The sequence below is a fragment of the Zalophus californianus genome, chromosome 3, assembly GCF_009762305.2.
Source record: "Zalophus californianus isolate mZalCal1 chromosome 3, mZalCal1.pri.v2, whole genome shotgun sequence".
Taxonomy (NCBI): Eukaryota; Metazoa; Chordata; class Mammalia; order Carnivora; family Otariidae; genus Zalophus; species Zalophus californianus.
Genome location: NC_045597.1, coordinates 52094031 through 52109696, shown reverse-complemented (window position 1 = coordinate 52109696; position 15666 = coordinate 52094031). Strand labels below are relative to the sequence as shown.

Here is a 15666-nt window from a genome sequence, read left to right as displayed (position 1 = left end):
GAAAAAAATGTTTAAATTGAGGCTTCTCGGTTGCATCTGGGGAAGGGAACCTAGTAGCTGGGAGACAAGGATGGGAGAGAAACCTGAATTTCGAACCATCTGAATATATTCCCATTCCTAAAATATTTAAAATAAAAATAAAGGGGCGCCTGGGTGGCTTAGTCGGTTAAGCGTCCACTTTCGGCTCTCGTCATGACCTCAGGGTCCTGGGACGGAGCCCCATGTCAGGCTCCCTGCTCAGTGGGGAGTATGCTTGTCCCTCTCCCACTGCCCCTCCCTCCTGCTTGTACACTCTCTCCCGTGCTTTCTCTCTCTCTAATAAAATCTTTAAAAATAAAATAAAATAAAAATTAAAAATAGTGTTGACTATAGGAGTTCATCTGACAAATGACAAGAAGAAAAACAAGCAGAAGGAACCATTGGTAAACAGGAAAAGAAGAGAAATATGGGGGGCGCCTGGGTGGCTCAGTTGATTAAGCGACTGCCTTAGGCTCAGGTCCTGGGGTCAAGCCCCACGTCTGGCTCCTTGCTCAATGGGGAGCCTGCTTCTCCCTCTCCTTCTGCCTGCTGCTCCTCATGCTTGTGCGCTCTCTCTGTCTGTCAAATAAATAAATAAAATCTTTAAAAAAAAAAAAAGAGAAATATGGTTTTTTTCTGACTTACCAAGTGATCTGGAAATACTAATAATCATACTACCAATAACAGTAATAATAATAGTGAATACTTTTTGGAAGGAATTACTAGTGTCAGGTACCATTCTAATCCTTATTTAGATCCCAGGAAAGCCTATGAAATACAGGTTATCTGCAATTCAGATGGAGAGAGTGAGGCACACAGTTACTGAGTTTACAGAGCTAATACGTGTCAGAGCCCTAATTCAATCCATGTTGTCTGTCCCTAGCAAGCAAGTACACAGGTTTAAAAAAAAAGTGTTAAAGGAATATATACTTAGTACAAAATTAGATTCTAGTTTCAACTTTGCTACTAACCAGAGAACCCTAGACACTTAGTCATTTACCATTCCTGGGTTTGGTTGTTTCATTGGCAAAAGAAAGCATGGAGTAGCTCCAAAATTCAACAAAACCTAAAGCTAATAGCCAGTTTGGGGAATAAGACAGGCATGTACAAGCCGTGCAGAACATGTAATAAGCTAGCTACTAAATTTGTATGGATGTGTTTAAGTACATTCATAATTCATTTAAAAAAAATGAATACTTTGTGGGGGAAGCACCTGGGTGGTTCAGTTGGCTAAGCATCTGCCTTCAGCTCAGGTCATAATCTCAGGGTCCTGGGATGGAGCCCTGCAGCTTGGGCTCCCTGCTCAGCCCGGAGTCTCCTTCCCCCTCTCCCCCTACTTCCCCCCCCCCCCCCCCCCCCCCCCCCCCCCCCCCCCCCCCCCCCCCCCCCCCCCCCCCCCCGGGCACTCATGCATGGGAGTGAGCTCTCCCAAGTAAAATAAAATAAAATAACCTAAAAAAAAAAAAATTACTATTGGTGGCAGAGCACTTTGGTCCACCAACCAAACTTGAAAAATAATTTTAATAGAGACTTTGTCAGGGAGTTATTGTAGCAAAATTCTACCCACATTTATTGCAATTGTGAGATGCTAAAATCATTCACTTTTGCAGCACCCTCCTAAATTCATGTAACCTTATAATAAATATTACATACCCAGAGAAAAACATGTTTAGCATTTCCCAATTTATTTAGGGATAAAGTTAACTCAGTAGCAGCTGTAACTTTTTGTAACTAGAGTACAATAAATCATGTATTTTTTTATAATCTACTGATAACACGATTTGAACTAGAAAATACCCAGATAGAGTGAAAATAAGTATTCTGTCATCCTTTAGGGATAATGCCAAATGTACTTAAATCCAACCAACAACTTATAGATGAGCCTGAAGGGGGCAAAAAGTTCACTTCTCCAAATCCACCCTGTGAAAAAATAAGGGTATGGAAAAAACAAAACTAAAATAACAAAAAATAGACAAAATGCCCAATGAAGCAATCTGCCACAATGCTTTAATTAGAATTTTTTGTTTTTAAACTTGTCTCATTATTTGCTCAACACTAAGTACCATATAAAATTAAGACTTAAAATGTTAATCCCATCTACTAAGTATCTTTTTAACATTTTGAAGAAGCATGAAGTTTCTATTGGCTTGAAACAGAACAGCTGCTATGAATTCCTACCTACCGTTGATAACACTTAAAACTATTCTAAACTTAGTATTTTATTTATAGAAAAGGTAAGAATATAGTCATATAACAGACACAAGCTCTAAATCATAAATTCGCTCTTAAAATCTAAACGCTTATATTCAGATGAAATGACAGACTAGAAAAAACACTGTACAAGAGCAGTTTAAAATCCACAGTCTCCAGTGCATGCTGAGAAAAGCAAAGGCATGTTGCCTCTCCCCCCTGGAAGAACGGAACCTGGGAAACAAGGGAAGGCACCGGGGACACTGGCACACAACCTACGGAAAACTTTCCCGGCCGGCAGCGGCCATCTCTACCGGGTCATTATTCAGGTTTCTCCTTGGAAACAAAGTAAAGGCTCCCCTCCAGAGTAAAATCAGCCAGTCCGCGCGACTTTGCCGAGTCAGGACCTGAACGAGTTCAAAGCGATCAAAGAGCTGTGTTCGACTTTATAACTTGGAAATGCAGTTCAAGTCGCTTATTCGCTTCCTAAAGAAGGCAAGTACGGTACACCCAAAACAAGCAAAGTCTCTCGCGAAGGGAGGCTTGGCTTCCTAGGGTTTAATTTTCCCATCACCGGTATAAGTCGGAGCCCCACTCCACCATACGATCGCTCCATCTTTAGCAGGTATCCGCGCGCTCTGTGCAACGGGTTAAGCACGAAGCAGTGAATGAACACCCGGCCGAGGGGAAAAGAAACACACGGGAGGATGGGGGGTGGGGGGAGTGCAGAGGTCGCGAGTCTGGCCGCAGAGAGCCGCGGAGGCCACGGGGCTCAACCCCGGGCCGACGCGCCCTGGCACGGAGGGACTGCGGAGCGCGGCGGGGGCGCGGCGAGCGGCCGCAGAGGGACGGAGCGCGCGGAGGGGCGGCCGGCCGAGGCGGGGAGTCGGGACGCCACGGCTCGGAGGTAAACAAAGAACGGAGCCCGGGCCCGGCCGAGCTTAGCCTGTGAGGGCGCCGCCGCCGCCAGGCCGCTCGCCGCACCGGGCAGGGTCGGGAGCGCGGCCTCGGCCACTCACCAAGATGCGCTTGAAAAGGTTGCTCTCCTTGGGCGGCAGCTGCACGTTCGGCATCGCGGCCGGCGGGGAAGACGGGTGCCCGGGCGCTGCGTTTCGCGGGGGTGGGCACCGGGGCGGGCCGCTGCTAAGAGTCGGGCAGCGGGCGATGGGTCAGTTCATGGCTTGGAGTTGGGGCCGGGCAGTCCGCTGGGAAGGGCTAGCAGTGGAAAGGGAACGCGATCTGGACTGGACACGCTCGGCTCCCGCCCGGCCGACCCGCGAGCGGCGGCGGCTCCCGCGCGCAGCAAGATGGCAGCCGGAGCCCGTCCCCTCGAGCGGGGCGGTGTGCGCCTGCGCCGGGTACCCCGCGGCCAGAGGCGGCGGGGGACTCCGGGCGGCTGGCACCGCGGCGTGCAGAGTGTCTGGTCGCTTCTGTCACCGGCCCCTCGGCGCCCCTCCTAAGTCACTGATTGTTCTGTGCTCTGATTGCTAAGCTTGCGGCCCAACAGAATGTGAGTCAGACTTTTTTTGATTTCTCTCCACTCAGGAACTTAAACAGTGCTTGGGCTCAAAGTAAATTCTTGATTCAGGACGAAACTTGTTTTCCTTCTTTTCTAAGTGGAGGCACTTAGACTTTTAGAAAAGCCTTCTCTTTTCAGTGCGGACCCAAGACAGATTCACAAGGTATGTGCGGTCCTTGGACGGGCCTTGAAATGGACTAATGTGAAAGCATGTTTGAAATGTCAGAAAAAAATACTGCCCGCAGTTTAGAACAACCTCCCATAGGCGGTGAAAATTATGATGGTTTCATGGGGCCATTGAGTCTCCAAGTCTACCTACCCTTTCTCCTCCGAAGGTTCCCCTTCATACAAGCCATATAATAATGAGAGAAACAATATTCAAACCCAGGATCTTCCAACTCTGGGACGCTTTCATACCCAAAACGTAGCCTGGTGATAGAAATGTGTGAGTCTAGACTAAAGGTACGCATACCCATCGATGGCAAGCACAGCCATGCGTACAATGTAGGTTTAATATTAAGGACTATGTAAATATTAGGTGCATAAACTTATTTATACATGTTCCAGATCTTAATTTGTGCATATTTGTGTGACTACAGAGGGATTGATGCGTAAGTGCATTGAATGGGCTGTAATCAGAGCTGGGTTGGGGCTTATTGGAGCTTCCCTTTAGCCTGAGTTTGTTTGGAGATGGAAGAAGGTGTCACAGGAGTCTTTTACACTTGATCTTAGCCAAAAGGCCGAGAAGTCCTTTAAAATAGGGAAGGGCTGGCTCAGTCGGTGGACGGTGTGACTCTTGATCTCGGGGGTGTGAGTTTGAGCCCCATGTCGGATGTAGAGATTATATATATATATGTATTAGAAAAATAAAATAGAGACAGGACTGTTATTAAAAGGGGGGTAGATTCAGAGGGCTCTGTGTGTTCTGGACAGACCCCAGGCTCCTCAAACTACTAGAGAGGAATTGGCAAGAAGAGCTTCATGGGAATTTAGCTGAGCTGTACCTGAACTGGTTGGCAGTAGTCTTCTAGACAACGGAGCAGGGCAGAGGGTGCTCTCAGCACCCTCATACCCAGCCATGTCCATAGTCCTTACCCACTGACTCTCCTTGGACATGGACTTTTCTGGAATGTACCTCATTCTGCCGGCTCAAGCTATTCTACCTCACCTCAAGGCCAATTTCAAAATGACAAATTGAAAAAAAAAAAAGAGTGGAAAAAAAGCATAGTGCCAACTGTAAATATTTTTGAGGCAAGTAATGTTTATCTTTTATGAAAGTTTCCCTGGGCCTAGTGCAGCCTGACTCATTACAAATCATTAACTGTCCCCATTCTCTGTGGTAGCTGCTGGATCTTCACCATGGCCCCGCCCCTAAATCAGGCCGCCCAGTGCTGGTTCTTCATTTGCACTCAGCAGCTTCCCACCCACTGCCAACTTCACTTCTCACAACCTCCCCAGCATCTCCCAGCAGTGCAAAGGAAACGTGCAATCCCAAACACTGAGAAGTGGGTAGTTATAAACACTCATCTTTACTATTTTTCTCATATGCCTTGCACACACCATGACATGTGAAGCACACATACCTGGTTGTCTACATTAGGGTAGGAGTGAGGGGAGAGGTGAAGACTTGAAAAGAATGCCAATAGTGGGGGCGCCTGGGTGGCTCAATCCATTAAGTGTTGGACTCTTGGTTTTGACTTAGGTTATGATCTCAGGGTGGTGAGATCAAGCCCCACATTGGGCTCCATGCTCAGCAGGGAGTCTGCTTGGGTTCCTCTCTCCCTCTCCCTCCTGTGCACACGTATGCACTCTCTCTCTCAAATAAATAAGTAAATCTTTAAAGAAAAAAAAAAGAATGCCAATAGTGTTGCTGGTAGTTGTCAGCGTAAGTCTTAGAGTGTGTAAAGGATGTAATGCATGCACAGTCAGAAAGCCTGGATTAACCAGTGGCTATAATTTTATTACTGACTTCCTGTTTAGTCTGGAGCAAATCTTATTTCTACCTTTCAACAGAAAATGAGGTTATAATAACATTATTGTAATCTTTCAGAGCAGGATTGTGTGAATATAATGCTGTATCATTTCTAAGCCCACAGGAAAAAAAAAACAAAACAAAACCCCACATGCATTGTAAATCTGAGTTCACTGTCTCTCAGGAAGAATGCTGAAGCCCGGTTGGGGGCATCGTGGGCCTCCACCAAATGTTACTTCCTGGTGCTTCAGGCCAGGTGTACCTCCTTTAGAATTATGCATACGGTACAATAATAGCAACAACATCTATGAAGACCTTTTTGCATATATGATATGGGCCAGTGATTCTCTTGCTCAGCTTAGTAGACTCAAGGAGAAAAGAATCTAGAAAAGGATGGCCCCCACCCCATATACACAGCATATCTTACAGAACTAGCTGACATAGTTTGCTGCTATGCCTACAACCAATTGAACCATGTAATTAAAGGCTAGTGGGAAAAGAACTCATCAGGTTGCATAATGCATTACACAGATTCCCTAATGTGTCTAGTTTTGGAGAAAGCAAGAGTACTTCATTCCTCCCTGGAACTCCGTCCCATCTCCTTTGGCTTTTCCTGAACTTTTATTCATCAGTTGCTCCCCATGCTGTTTGCATTTTCTCCCTCCTTATGTAGCTTGTATTCTAACAAACAATAAATCAACAAGATCCTCCCATCCACATCACTGCAAATGGCAAGATTTCATTCTGAGGGTTGCTGGAGTGGTGGGGGGTGGGAGGGATGGGGTAGCTGGGTGATAGACATTGGGGAGGGTATGTGCTATGGTGAGCGCTGTGAATTGTGTAAGACTGTTGAACCACAGACCTGTACCTCTGAAACAAATAATACATTATATGTTAAAAAAAAAAAAAAGAAGAAGAAGATAGTAGGAAGGGAATAATGAAGGGGGGGAATCGGAGGGGGAGACGAACCATGAGAGACTATGGACTCTGAGAAACAAACTGAGGGTTCTAGAGGGGAGGGGGTGGGAGGAGGGGTTACCCCGGTGATGGGTATTAAGGAGGGCACGTACTGAATGGAGCCCTGGGTGTTATATGCAAACAATGAATCATGGAACACTACATCAAAAACTAATAATGTAATGTATGGTGAGTAACATGACATAATAAAAAAATGAAATATTGTGGATAGTTTCTGAAATAAATAACCCTTAACAATTAAAAAAAAAAAAAAAGATCCTCCCAGACTGGGAAGTCCTGGGGAGGAAATAAAACAAGGTCATGTGAGGGCAGTGGGGTTTGAGGGAAGGGCTACTTTAAAGATTTTATCTATTTATTTGACAGAGACAGAGACAGCGAGAGCAGGAACACAAGCAGGGGGAGTGGGAGAGGGAGAAGCAGGCTTCCCGCAGAGCAGGGAGCCCGATGTGGGTGGGACTCGATCCCAGGACCCTGAGACCACGACCTGAGCCGAAGGCAGAAGCTTAACGACGGAGCCACCCAGGCGCCTGGGAAGGGCTCCTTTAAACCACGTACTCAGGAATGACCTCTGGGGAGGTGATAACATGTGAACGGACCTAAAGAGTGAGAAGTGAATTAACAAGGAAAAAGCTGGGACAGGGTATTCTAGCTGAAGGGAGCCACATGCAAGTGCCCTAATGCAGGGACAAGATGAGCATGGTCAAGGCATAAAAGGGACAGGTAAGAACTTCAGTTATGGGATGAAAAGCAGTTCAGTTGAAAACGTAGGCCAGTTTGTGCAGGGATGGCCATCTCAGGCAATGTGGTTTGGTTTGGTTTGGTTCTAAGTTCAGCAGGAAGCCATCAAAGCACTTTAAGCAGGAAAGTGGCATGATCTGATTTCTTTTTTAAAAGGTCACTCTTTGGGCGCCTGGGTGGCACAGCCAGTTAAGCGTCTGATTCTTGGTTTCTGCTCATGTCATGATAATCAGGGTCAAGGGATCAAGCCCCATTTCGGGCTCTACGCTCAGCATGGAGTCTGCTTGAGATTCTCTGTCTCTCTCAACCCCTCTGCCCCTCTCCCTGCTCGTGCACACACACACATGTTGTCTCTCAAATAAATAAATAACATCTTAAAAAAAAAATAAAAGGTCACCCTGGGGGTGCCTGACTGGCTCAGTCCATAGAGCATGCAACTCTTGATCTTCGGGTCATGAGCTGAAGTCCCACATTGGGCATAAAACCTACTTAAACACACACACAATTAAAAGGTCATTCTGACTACCTATAGAAAATGGACAAGAAAGATAATGAGGTTTCTTCTGGGAAAGTGGTAACTCTATTTGTTCCTTAAGATTTGGCTTCTGCCTCCCAACAGTCTTCTGAAAATGTCTGAAATCTCAAGAATGCATTTGTTCAATACTTAATTACACAATGTGACAAGCAGTCGTCTAACAAAAACATCTACCCTCATGAAGCTTACATGTTAAGGATCACCTAGCAGCCAACTCTTAAAGATTTTTTTTAGTCCGCGGTGGACCACCCTGTCCTCCTTAGCTTTTCCGCCTTAGGTCACCAAGGCCCTGAAGAATCCTGGGTTTTCTCCTCTTCCCAGTCACTCTGTGGGTCCTCCATCAACTCTTCTTCCTTCTCCTAAACATTGGTTGTCTAGACAACTCTGCTTTCTTTTTCAACATCAGCAATAAAATGTGTTCATCGAGTACCTGCTACTCACCAGCAAAACCAGCAGAATTAATAAAGTCTCCTGCTCCCCTAGTTTCCGTATTAGCACCAAGCCGATTTCAAATCTACCTCTAGTTTCAAGACTTCTTTTGATCTCCTAGCCTTTATTCCCACTTTTTTGTGAAAGAGCTCCATCTACGGGTCTTCCAAGCATTTTCTACTTGGACATAAAAATAAAACTTAACCTTCCCATCAAACCAAGTCCTGACTTCTCTATTTTTGTTAATGACAGGACTCCTGCAGTTAAAATTCTCTGATCACCTTTGACTCTTCTTCATTATTCCCCACATCCAAGTTACCTACTCATTTAGATGCTAAATCTGTCGCATTTCTTCCTTTCCTCCCCTGCTTTTCATTCCCTCTCCACCTTAAAACTAAATATTGCAAAAATCCCTAACTGGTGCCTCACTTTCAGACTCCTCTCCATTTCACTTTGCACATTGCTTCTAGATATGTCTATGTGTTGTTTCTATCCAAAAATCTAAATGGGTCTCTCAGTGTATCAAAACTTTTGTTTTGTTTTATTGTATCAAAACTTTCAGTGGCTCCCCATTATCTAGAACTCAGTCTATTCCCAGATTTTTCTTTCCCTTTGCTCCTACAATTACCTTATATAGCAGGGGAACCAGTGGCTATAACAGGTCCAGTGTTTTCCAAACTCCATACTCTTGCTCAACCTGATAATTAGAGATTGTTCTTTCAGGGCCTGGTTTTTTTTTTAAATCCTTCATCTCAAATGTCATGACTTTCATAAAATCTTTCTAAGTCTTTCCAGTGGATCTGATCTCTCTTTTCTATAAATTTACATAGCACTTTGTTCTTCTTTTAGGCTTTTGTCTTACTGTTTTATGTTTTATAAATTGTAAGTTGTCTGAAGGCAATGGTTGTCAACCTTGGCTGCACTTTTGCATCACATTAAGAAGCTTAAAAAACTGGGGTGCCTGGGTGGCTCAGTCCTTAAGCATCTGCCTTCAGCTCAGGTCATGGTCCCAGGGTCCTGGGATCATGCCCTACCTCAGGCTCCCTGCTCAGCGGGAAGCCTGCTTCTCCCTCTCCCACTCCCCCTGCTTGTGTTCCCTCTCTGGCTAGGACTCTATCTGTCAAATAAATAAATAAAATCTTTAAAAAAAAAAAAAAGAAAAGAAGCTTAAAAAACTGATGCCCAAGTCCTACCTCCAGAAATACTGATTCAGTTAGGGTGGGGTGGAGGTTAGGTTTTAAAAAATCTGCCCAGATGATCATAATATACAACCAGAGATGAGAAACACTGCTTCAAGCCATTCCATCCTAATCCAGGTTTAAACATGCCTCCCATTCATCTTGAGGTTAAATTTAGATAAGGCACAAAGACAAACAAAAAACCCTCGTCACCAAAATTAAATTTGGAACCCTCTCGGTAAAAGCCACAGAGTGCTGATGGGCCCACAAATAGTAGATGTGGTGTAGAATTGGCATCATTTAAAGCCTCTGGGTCAGCACAGAAACATCATGACACAAGAGTTCTCTCAAAACCATCATCAGATTTACACCACTCCAGGCATTACACAACTTCTGTTGTATGCATGTTTATTGGTGTTTTGGCTCTCTGCTTTCTCTGCAAACTCCTCCTCCTACTGTTCTCTGGGCTATACTTTCCACTGGGCTTCATCCTCAACCCCTTTACTGACCACTCTCTTCCTCCTCGTTTGAACTGCTGCCCAACCCTTCAGCAAGGACCTTGTCTCTCATTTTGCATCTTCCTTTCCTCACATACCGTAGGTGTTGGTGGGGGAAGAATCAGCATTTTTTCCCATCCTACTACCTCTCCCAAATCATAAGACTTCACCTTTATTTAAGGAAAAGGAAATTTATTTTGAGTCTATACCCACCAACTCTATCATTCTCTTCTTCTTTTCATCTTGGTCACTTTCCTTCATTTGTTCATTTGCCAACTGACAGTTCTTTCAACTTCACTCATAGTATCCATCTACTATGATTCCAATATCCATGTGGATGTTTCAAAATCCTAGCCTTTGATAAACTATGGTACATCCAGACAATGGAATATTATTCTGCACTAAAAAAGAAATAAGCTATTGAGCCATGAAAAGACATGGAAGAATCTTAAATACATATTACTCAGTGAAAGAAGCCAATCTGTAAAGGCCACATACTATATGATTCCAACTATATGAGATTCCAGAAAAGACGAAACTATTGAGACAGTAAAAAGATCCATGATTGCCAGGGGTTGGGGGAAGGAGGGATAAATAGACAGAGCACAGAGGATTTTTAGGGCAGTGAAAATATTCTGTATGATACTATAACTGTAGATACATGTCATTATACATTTTTCAAAGCCTAGAAGGTTTTGACCAAATTTTGAATCAGCAGCACTTGCCCTACATCTCAAATCAGAAATTCCAGGAATCTACTCTTATTTTTCTAATTATTTTTAAATTACAAGAGATTTGCCAATATTCTTTTGAACTCCAAGGAGACCTCCTACAGTAGGCGTGGTATACCTGTTATTGGAGATGAGATCCCAGTTTGTGGGATTAGTAGTCTGCCAGTGTAACATTGAGAGAAGTCTTCATTTACTTAATTATTTATTTGGGAGAGAGAGAGTGTGTGGGGAGGAGCAGAGGGAGAAGAACAAGTGGATCCGTGCTGAGTGTGGAGCCCGACGCAGGGCTCGATCCCATGACCCTGAGATCATGACCTGAGCCAAAATCAAGAGTCAGATGCTTAACCGACCTGAGCCACCCAGGCGCCCCTTGAGAGAAGTCTTTTTGCCATTGCATTGAAGCTCCAGCATCCTGCCTTTAGCAGGAAGCCAAAAGCTATAGCTCTCAGACGGTTGTTCTATATACATCTATAATTTCTGATGGTAGTGACTCCAATCAGATTCTTTTGGGGACAGTCCATGTTCTGATAACAATCTCCTATCACTCTTTCAACAAACATATGTTGATTCCTTTGTCAGTGCCATTCACTCTTCAAGATGCAGCGGATCTAGGTTCACTTACCCCCTCTTCTATCCTCTATACACCTATTGTTCAGTTGCATCTCACTTGCCAGTGTCTGGATCACACCATTATCTCCCTGTCTATTCACTCATTCAGCCCACAGTGGTTGAGGACCCATCTGCACCCATTATTTTCTTCTTTCTTCTCTCCTCAGCAAAAACCGTGCCTTCTGGCCCTTGCAGAATTAATTCCTCCATCTATGCTTAGAAAGGAATACGTTTCTACCTCCTTTGGAGATTTTACTGCTTTTTCCTTATTCTCTCTTCTCTTCTTAATTACTGTAATCATTTAGGGGCACCTGACTCTTGATCTTGGAGTTGTTAGTTCGAGCCCCACATTGAGGGTAGAGATTACTTAAATAAATTAATTAATCATTTCATAATAACTGTTATTGAACACTTACTCTGTTCCAGGCATTATATGTAATGTGCTATTTTGTATTTAATCCTCATGAAAACCCTATGACAAAAATACCATTATCCTACTTTTACAAATGAGGACTGGAGTTTTAAAAAAAATAAATTTGCACTAAATTACAAAATTGAGAACTAAGGGCCACCTTGCCAAAGCTCCTGCACTTAGCCACTACGTTAAACTGTGTCCCACAGCTAGTTTCCATGGATCCTTGACCAGCCTCCTTCAATTCATTTTCAAGGCCACCTACGTTCCTGGGCTTGTGGCCCTTTTTTCCATTTTCAAAGCCAACACCATAGATTCTCTCCCCCGTGACCTCTGCTTCCTCCTCGCATCTTCATCTTCATAAGGACTCTTGTGATTACACCCACCAAGATAATGCAGGGTAGTCTCCCCATCTCAAGATCCTTAACTTAGTCACATCTGCAGAGTCCCTTTTTGCCATGTAAGGTAACACATTCACAGATGCCAGGGATTAGGATGTGAACATTTTGCCAGGAAGTGGGGCATCATTTAGCCTACTGTGTGATCTTGGTAAACTATAACTCTACTGACACTTATGGCTTAAAATCCTTCCAGGGCTTTTAGGAGAAAACTCAGCCTCTTTACCTAGGTATGTGAAGCCCTTCACGATTTGCTTCCTGCCTGTCTTTATAACCTCATATCTCCTCACTCAGCCAGACTGCACTACTGGTCATTTCTCATTCTGAGTATATATCTGTGATGTCCTTCCTCTCTGTGCCTAGCTAACTCCAACTTGTCCATCAAAACTCAGATTACACATCATCTCACAGAAGCCATCCCTGCTCACTACTCCGATGTGGCTGCCTGCACCTCTTCCACATTCTCAGAACGCTCAGTACTCGCCTTTCTTATAGCACTCCTCACACTATGTTGAATTGTTGACTTACATGTCCATTTCCTCCATTAGACTGAAGTTCCTCTGGATTGGACACAATGTCTTATTTCACTCTGTATTCTCTGTGCTTTACAGTTGGTGCTCAATTAGTCATCTTCTTGTAGCACAAAGCATCATTGCAACCTACAGATAGCAGAGAGTCGAAAACATATTAGTTAAAATGAACTACAGTTGTTTTTACCTCCTCAAGAATAGAAAGATAATTTATTATCTTATACAAAAGACACTCAGAATTTGGGATCTGTGCCCTATTCCCCAGAACTATAAAATCCGGTGTGAACAACACATTGCTAAATATAATACAAGGAAAGATTTAGCAGCATCACAAGAGATGTAATTGAGATCACTTGGGAGCTCATAGGGAGGCAGAACTAACCGTGATTAGGTGGATGAGCTGATCTATAAAAGACAACGATTGCAGGAATGACGTCTGTTCTCACCACTGAACACCTAGCACTTAGCAGCATGCTTGGCACATAGTAGGTATTCGATACGGTTTGATGAAGACCATTCCAATGAATTGCACTCCAGACAGAGAAATTAATGTGGTGAAGAAAAACCGTGAGGCTTTGAAATGGACAAAAAGATTATGGGACAGTCTTGCTGAGTGGATTGTTTTCCCTTGCCTTTGAGCTATTTTGTAACTCCTTTAAGTTGTAGAAAACTGCTAACGATACAAATGATTCTTGTCCCTGGCGATGCAAATTGTGTATGACGGCAATGCAAATTATTATTGCCTTGTATATATTGACCAGCTTTTCATCTTCTTCTTTTTTAAGATTTTCTTTTTGGGGCACCTGCGTGGCTCAGTTGTTAAGCGTCTGCCTTCGACTCAGGTCATGATCCCAGGGTCCTGGGATCGAGTCCCGCATCAGGCTCCCCATTCTGCAGGGAGCCTGCTTCTCCCTCTCCAACTCCTCCTGCTTGTGTTCCCTCTCTTGCTGTCTCCCTCTGTCAAATAAATAAATAAAATCTTAAAAAAAAATTTTTAACAGGTGTACATCTCATATCTCTACAAGGATCATAGTCTTACCTTTAAAAAATATCATTTAGCAATATAAACAAAAAGACGAGTTTGAAAGTGTGTTTTTGGGAAATAAGGAGTCATCTGGTTGAACTGAAACATGAGATTCTTGGAGGATATCACGATGGAAGAAAGGCTAGATTGGAGTCAGACGGTGCAGAGCCGGAGGGGATGATGCACCATTAAGTGAGACAGAAAACAGGGGGCAGAAACAAGGTCACAGTGCAGCCCAGCCATCTTGGTTCAATTCCCTTTGGCCAAGATACTGTCCCTTGGGCAGAACTTGGAGCAAGTCATCTAGCTATGCTGTGCCTGTTTCCTAAACTGGGCTTTGCAACTGAACCTACTACATAGGGGTATTGTGAAGATTGAGTGAGTCAGTTCAATGTAAGACATTTAGAACATTACCTGGTAAAGAATAAGTACTCAGTGATTATTAACTGCTATACTATTGTTACAGTTCACAGTTCTTCGTCTGAAGTAGTTGGGTGCACATGTTTTCAAACTTCGGAATATTTTGGATTTAGAAAGGAAAATGTGTACACTGTATGTGGCATCCCACTCTCAGTGGGATCTGGGGTAGCACCCTGTAACCCAATACATAAATATTTCTTCAGTAAAATATATGAATATTTATTCCAAGTGAGATAAATACAGATATAAATAGCCTCATAGCAGCCCAAGTCAGGATTGCCTGCCAAATTGGTTTGGGTTACGGGAGGTTTACCCATCAAATAATTTACCAAAACTTCAGTTTTCAGAAACTTTTGAATTGAAAATAAGGGTTTTCAGAGCTTTGGGGGACTCGGGCATTGCAGACAACTGTTACATTAACAAAGTAAGGAAAGATCAAATTGAAATAGAATTTGGAATCCCGGAAATTGTTCAGAAAACAAGCTTTTTTAAAATTTTATTTGATTTTTATTTTTAAGGATTTTATTTACTTATTAGAGAGAGAGAGAGCACAAGCAGGGGGAGCAGCAGGACCCTGGGATCATGACCTGAGCTGAAAGCAGACGCTTAACCACTGAGCCACCCGGGCACCCCAGAAAGCAAGCTTTTGAATTTGATCACCTCTCCACTTTGGCAAAGTTTTCATTTTTCCTTTTAAAAATTTCAAAGCAGGGCGCCTGGGTGGCTCAGTCGGTTAAGCGTCTGCCTTCGGCTCAGGTCATGGTCCCAGGGTCCTGGGATAGAGCCCCATGTGTGGGGCTCCCTGCTCCGCGGGAAGCCTGCTTCTCCCTCTCCCACTCGCCCTGCTTGTGTTCCCTCTCTCACTGTGTCTCTCTCTGTCAAATAAATAAATAAAATCTTTTTAAAAAAATAAAAATTTCAAAGCAAGGGAGACCAGTAGTTGAGAAGGGCAAGTTTTGTAACCAAACTCAAGGGGTTCACCGCTTGGGGTACATCAAATTGAACACGACCCAGACAGTGTCGAAAGCAAAGAACTTTTTATTACTTGTCACAAGTAAGGAGACAGGGAGATAGCTCTCAGAGCACTGTCTCACCATGGGGTTAGTACAGGAAGCTTTTAGTCAGTGTGTCGGGGACAACGGGGTAGGGAGCTTGTGTCCGCACGCTGGTTCAAGTGTGCATGCCTAGCATGTCAACACACTAGGCATACACTTTTCTGTTCAAAATATGGCAGAAAACTCCACTGATGGGAGATCTTAATATTATAATGAGCTAAAGGCAACCTCAGGACAGCTCGAGGTCATCTGAGCAGGTCCTCAGCCCCAATCCGGCTCTAACAAGCTCACGTAAGGGCAGGTTAAACACCTACTTGGGTATCTCGTTCGTTGGCTGAAACTGTTGGTTCTGCAAAACAAAACACATTCCATCCCTGCCTTTGTCCCATCCTCCTCCTCCCTTCTGCTTTTGGCTTTCAACCTCCAGCTTTGA

General features: G+C 44.0%; 2 protein-coding genes across 7 annotated transcripts in view; one reads left to right on the top strand and one right to left on the bottom strand.

The window, feature by feature from the left end:
• The window catches only part of NAA16 (N-alpha-acetyltransferase 16, NatA auxiliary subunit), a 65754-nt gene extending 62232 nt beyond the window's left edge, over positions 1-3522 (bottom strand). For 3 of the 5 annotated variants that reach the window (XM_027588864.2, XM_027588866.2, XM_027588865.2), the window contains exon 1: positions 3228-3510. In XM_027588864.2, the coding sequence (XP_027444665.1) occupies positions 3228-3281 (54 nt within the window). In that variant the 5' untranslated portion in view covers positions 3282-3510. Of the gene's footprint in view, positions 1-3227 lie in introns of all 5 variants that reach the window. The other 2 variants (XM_027588872.2, XM_027588869.2) reach the window with 2 other exon arrangements.
• Positions 2926-15666, top strand: part of MTRF1 (mitochondrial translation release factor 1) — a 67351-nt gene continuing 54610 nt past the window's right edge. The window contains exon 1 of one of the 2 annotated variants that reach the window (XM_027588874.2): positions 2926-3115. The gene's annotated coding sequence lies outside the window, so the exon portion shown is untranslated. Of the gene's footprint in view, positions 3116-3587; positions 3719-15666 lie in introns of those variants that run through there. The other variant, XM_027588875.2, reaches the window with a different exon arrangement.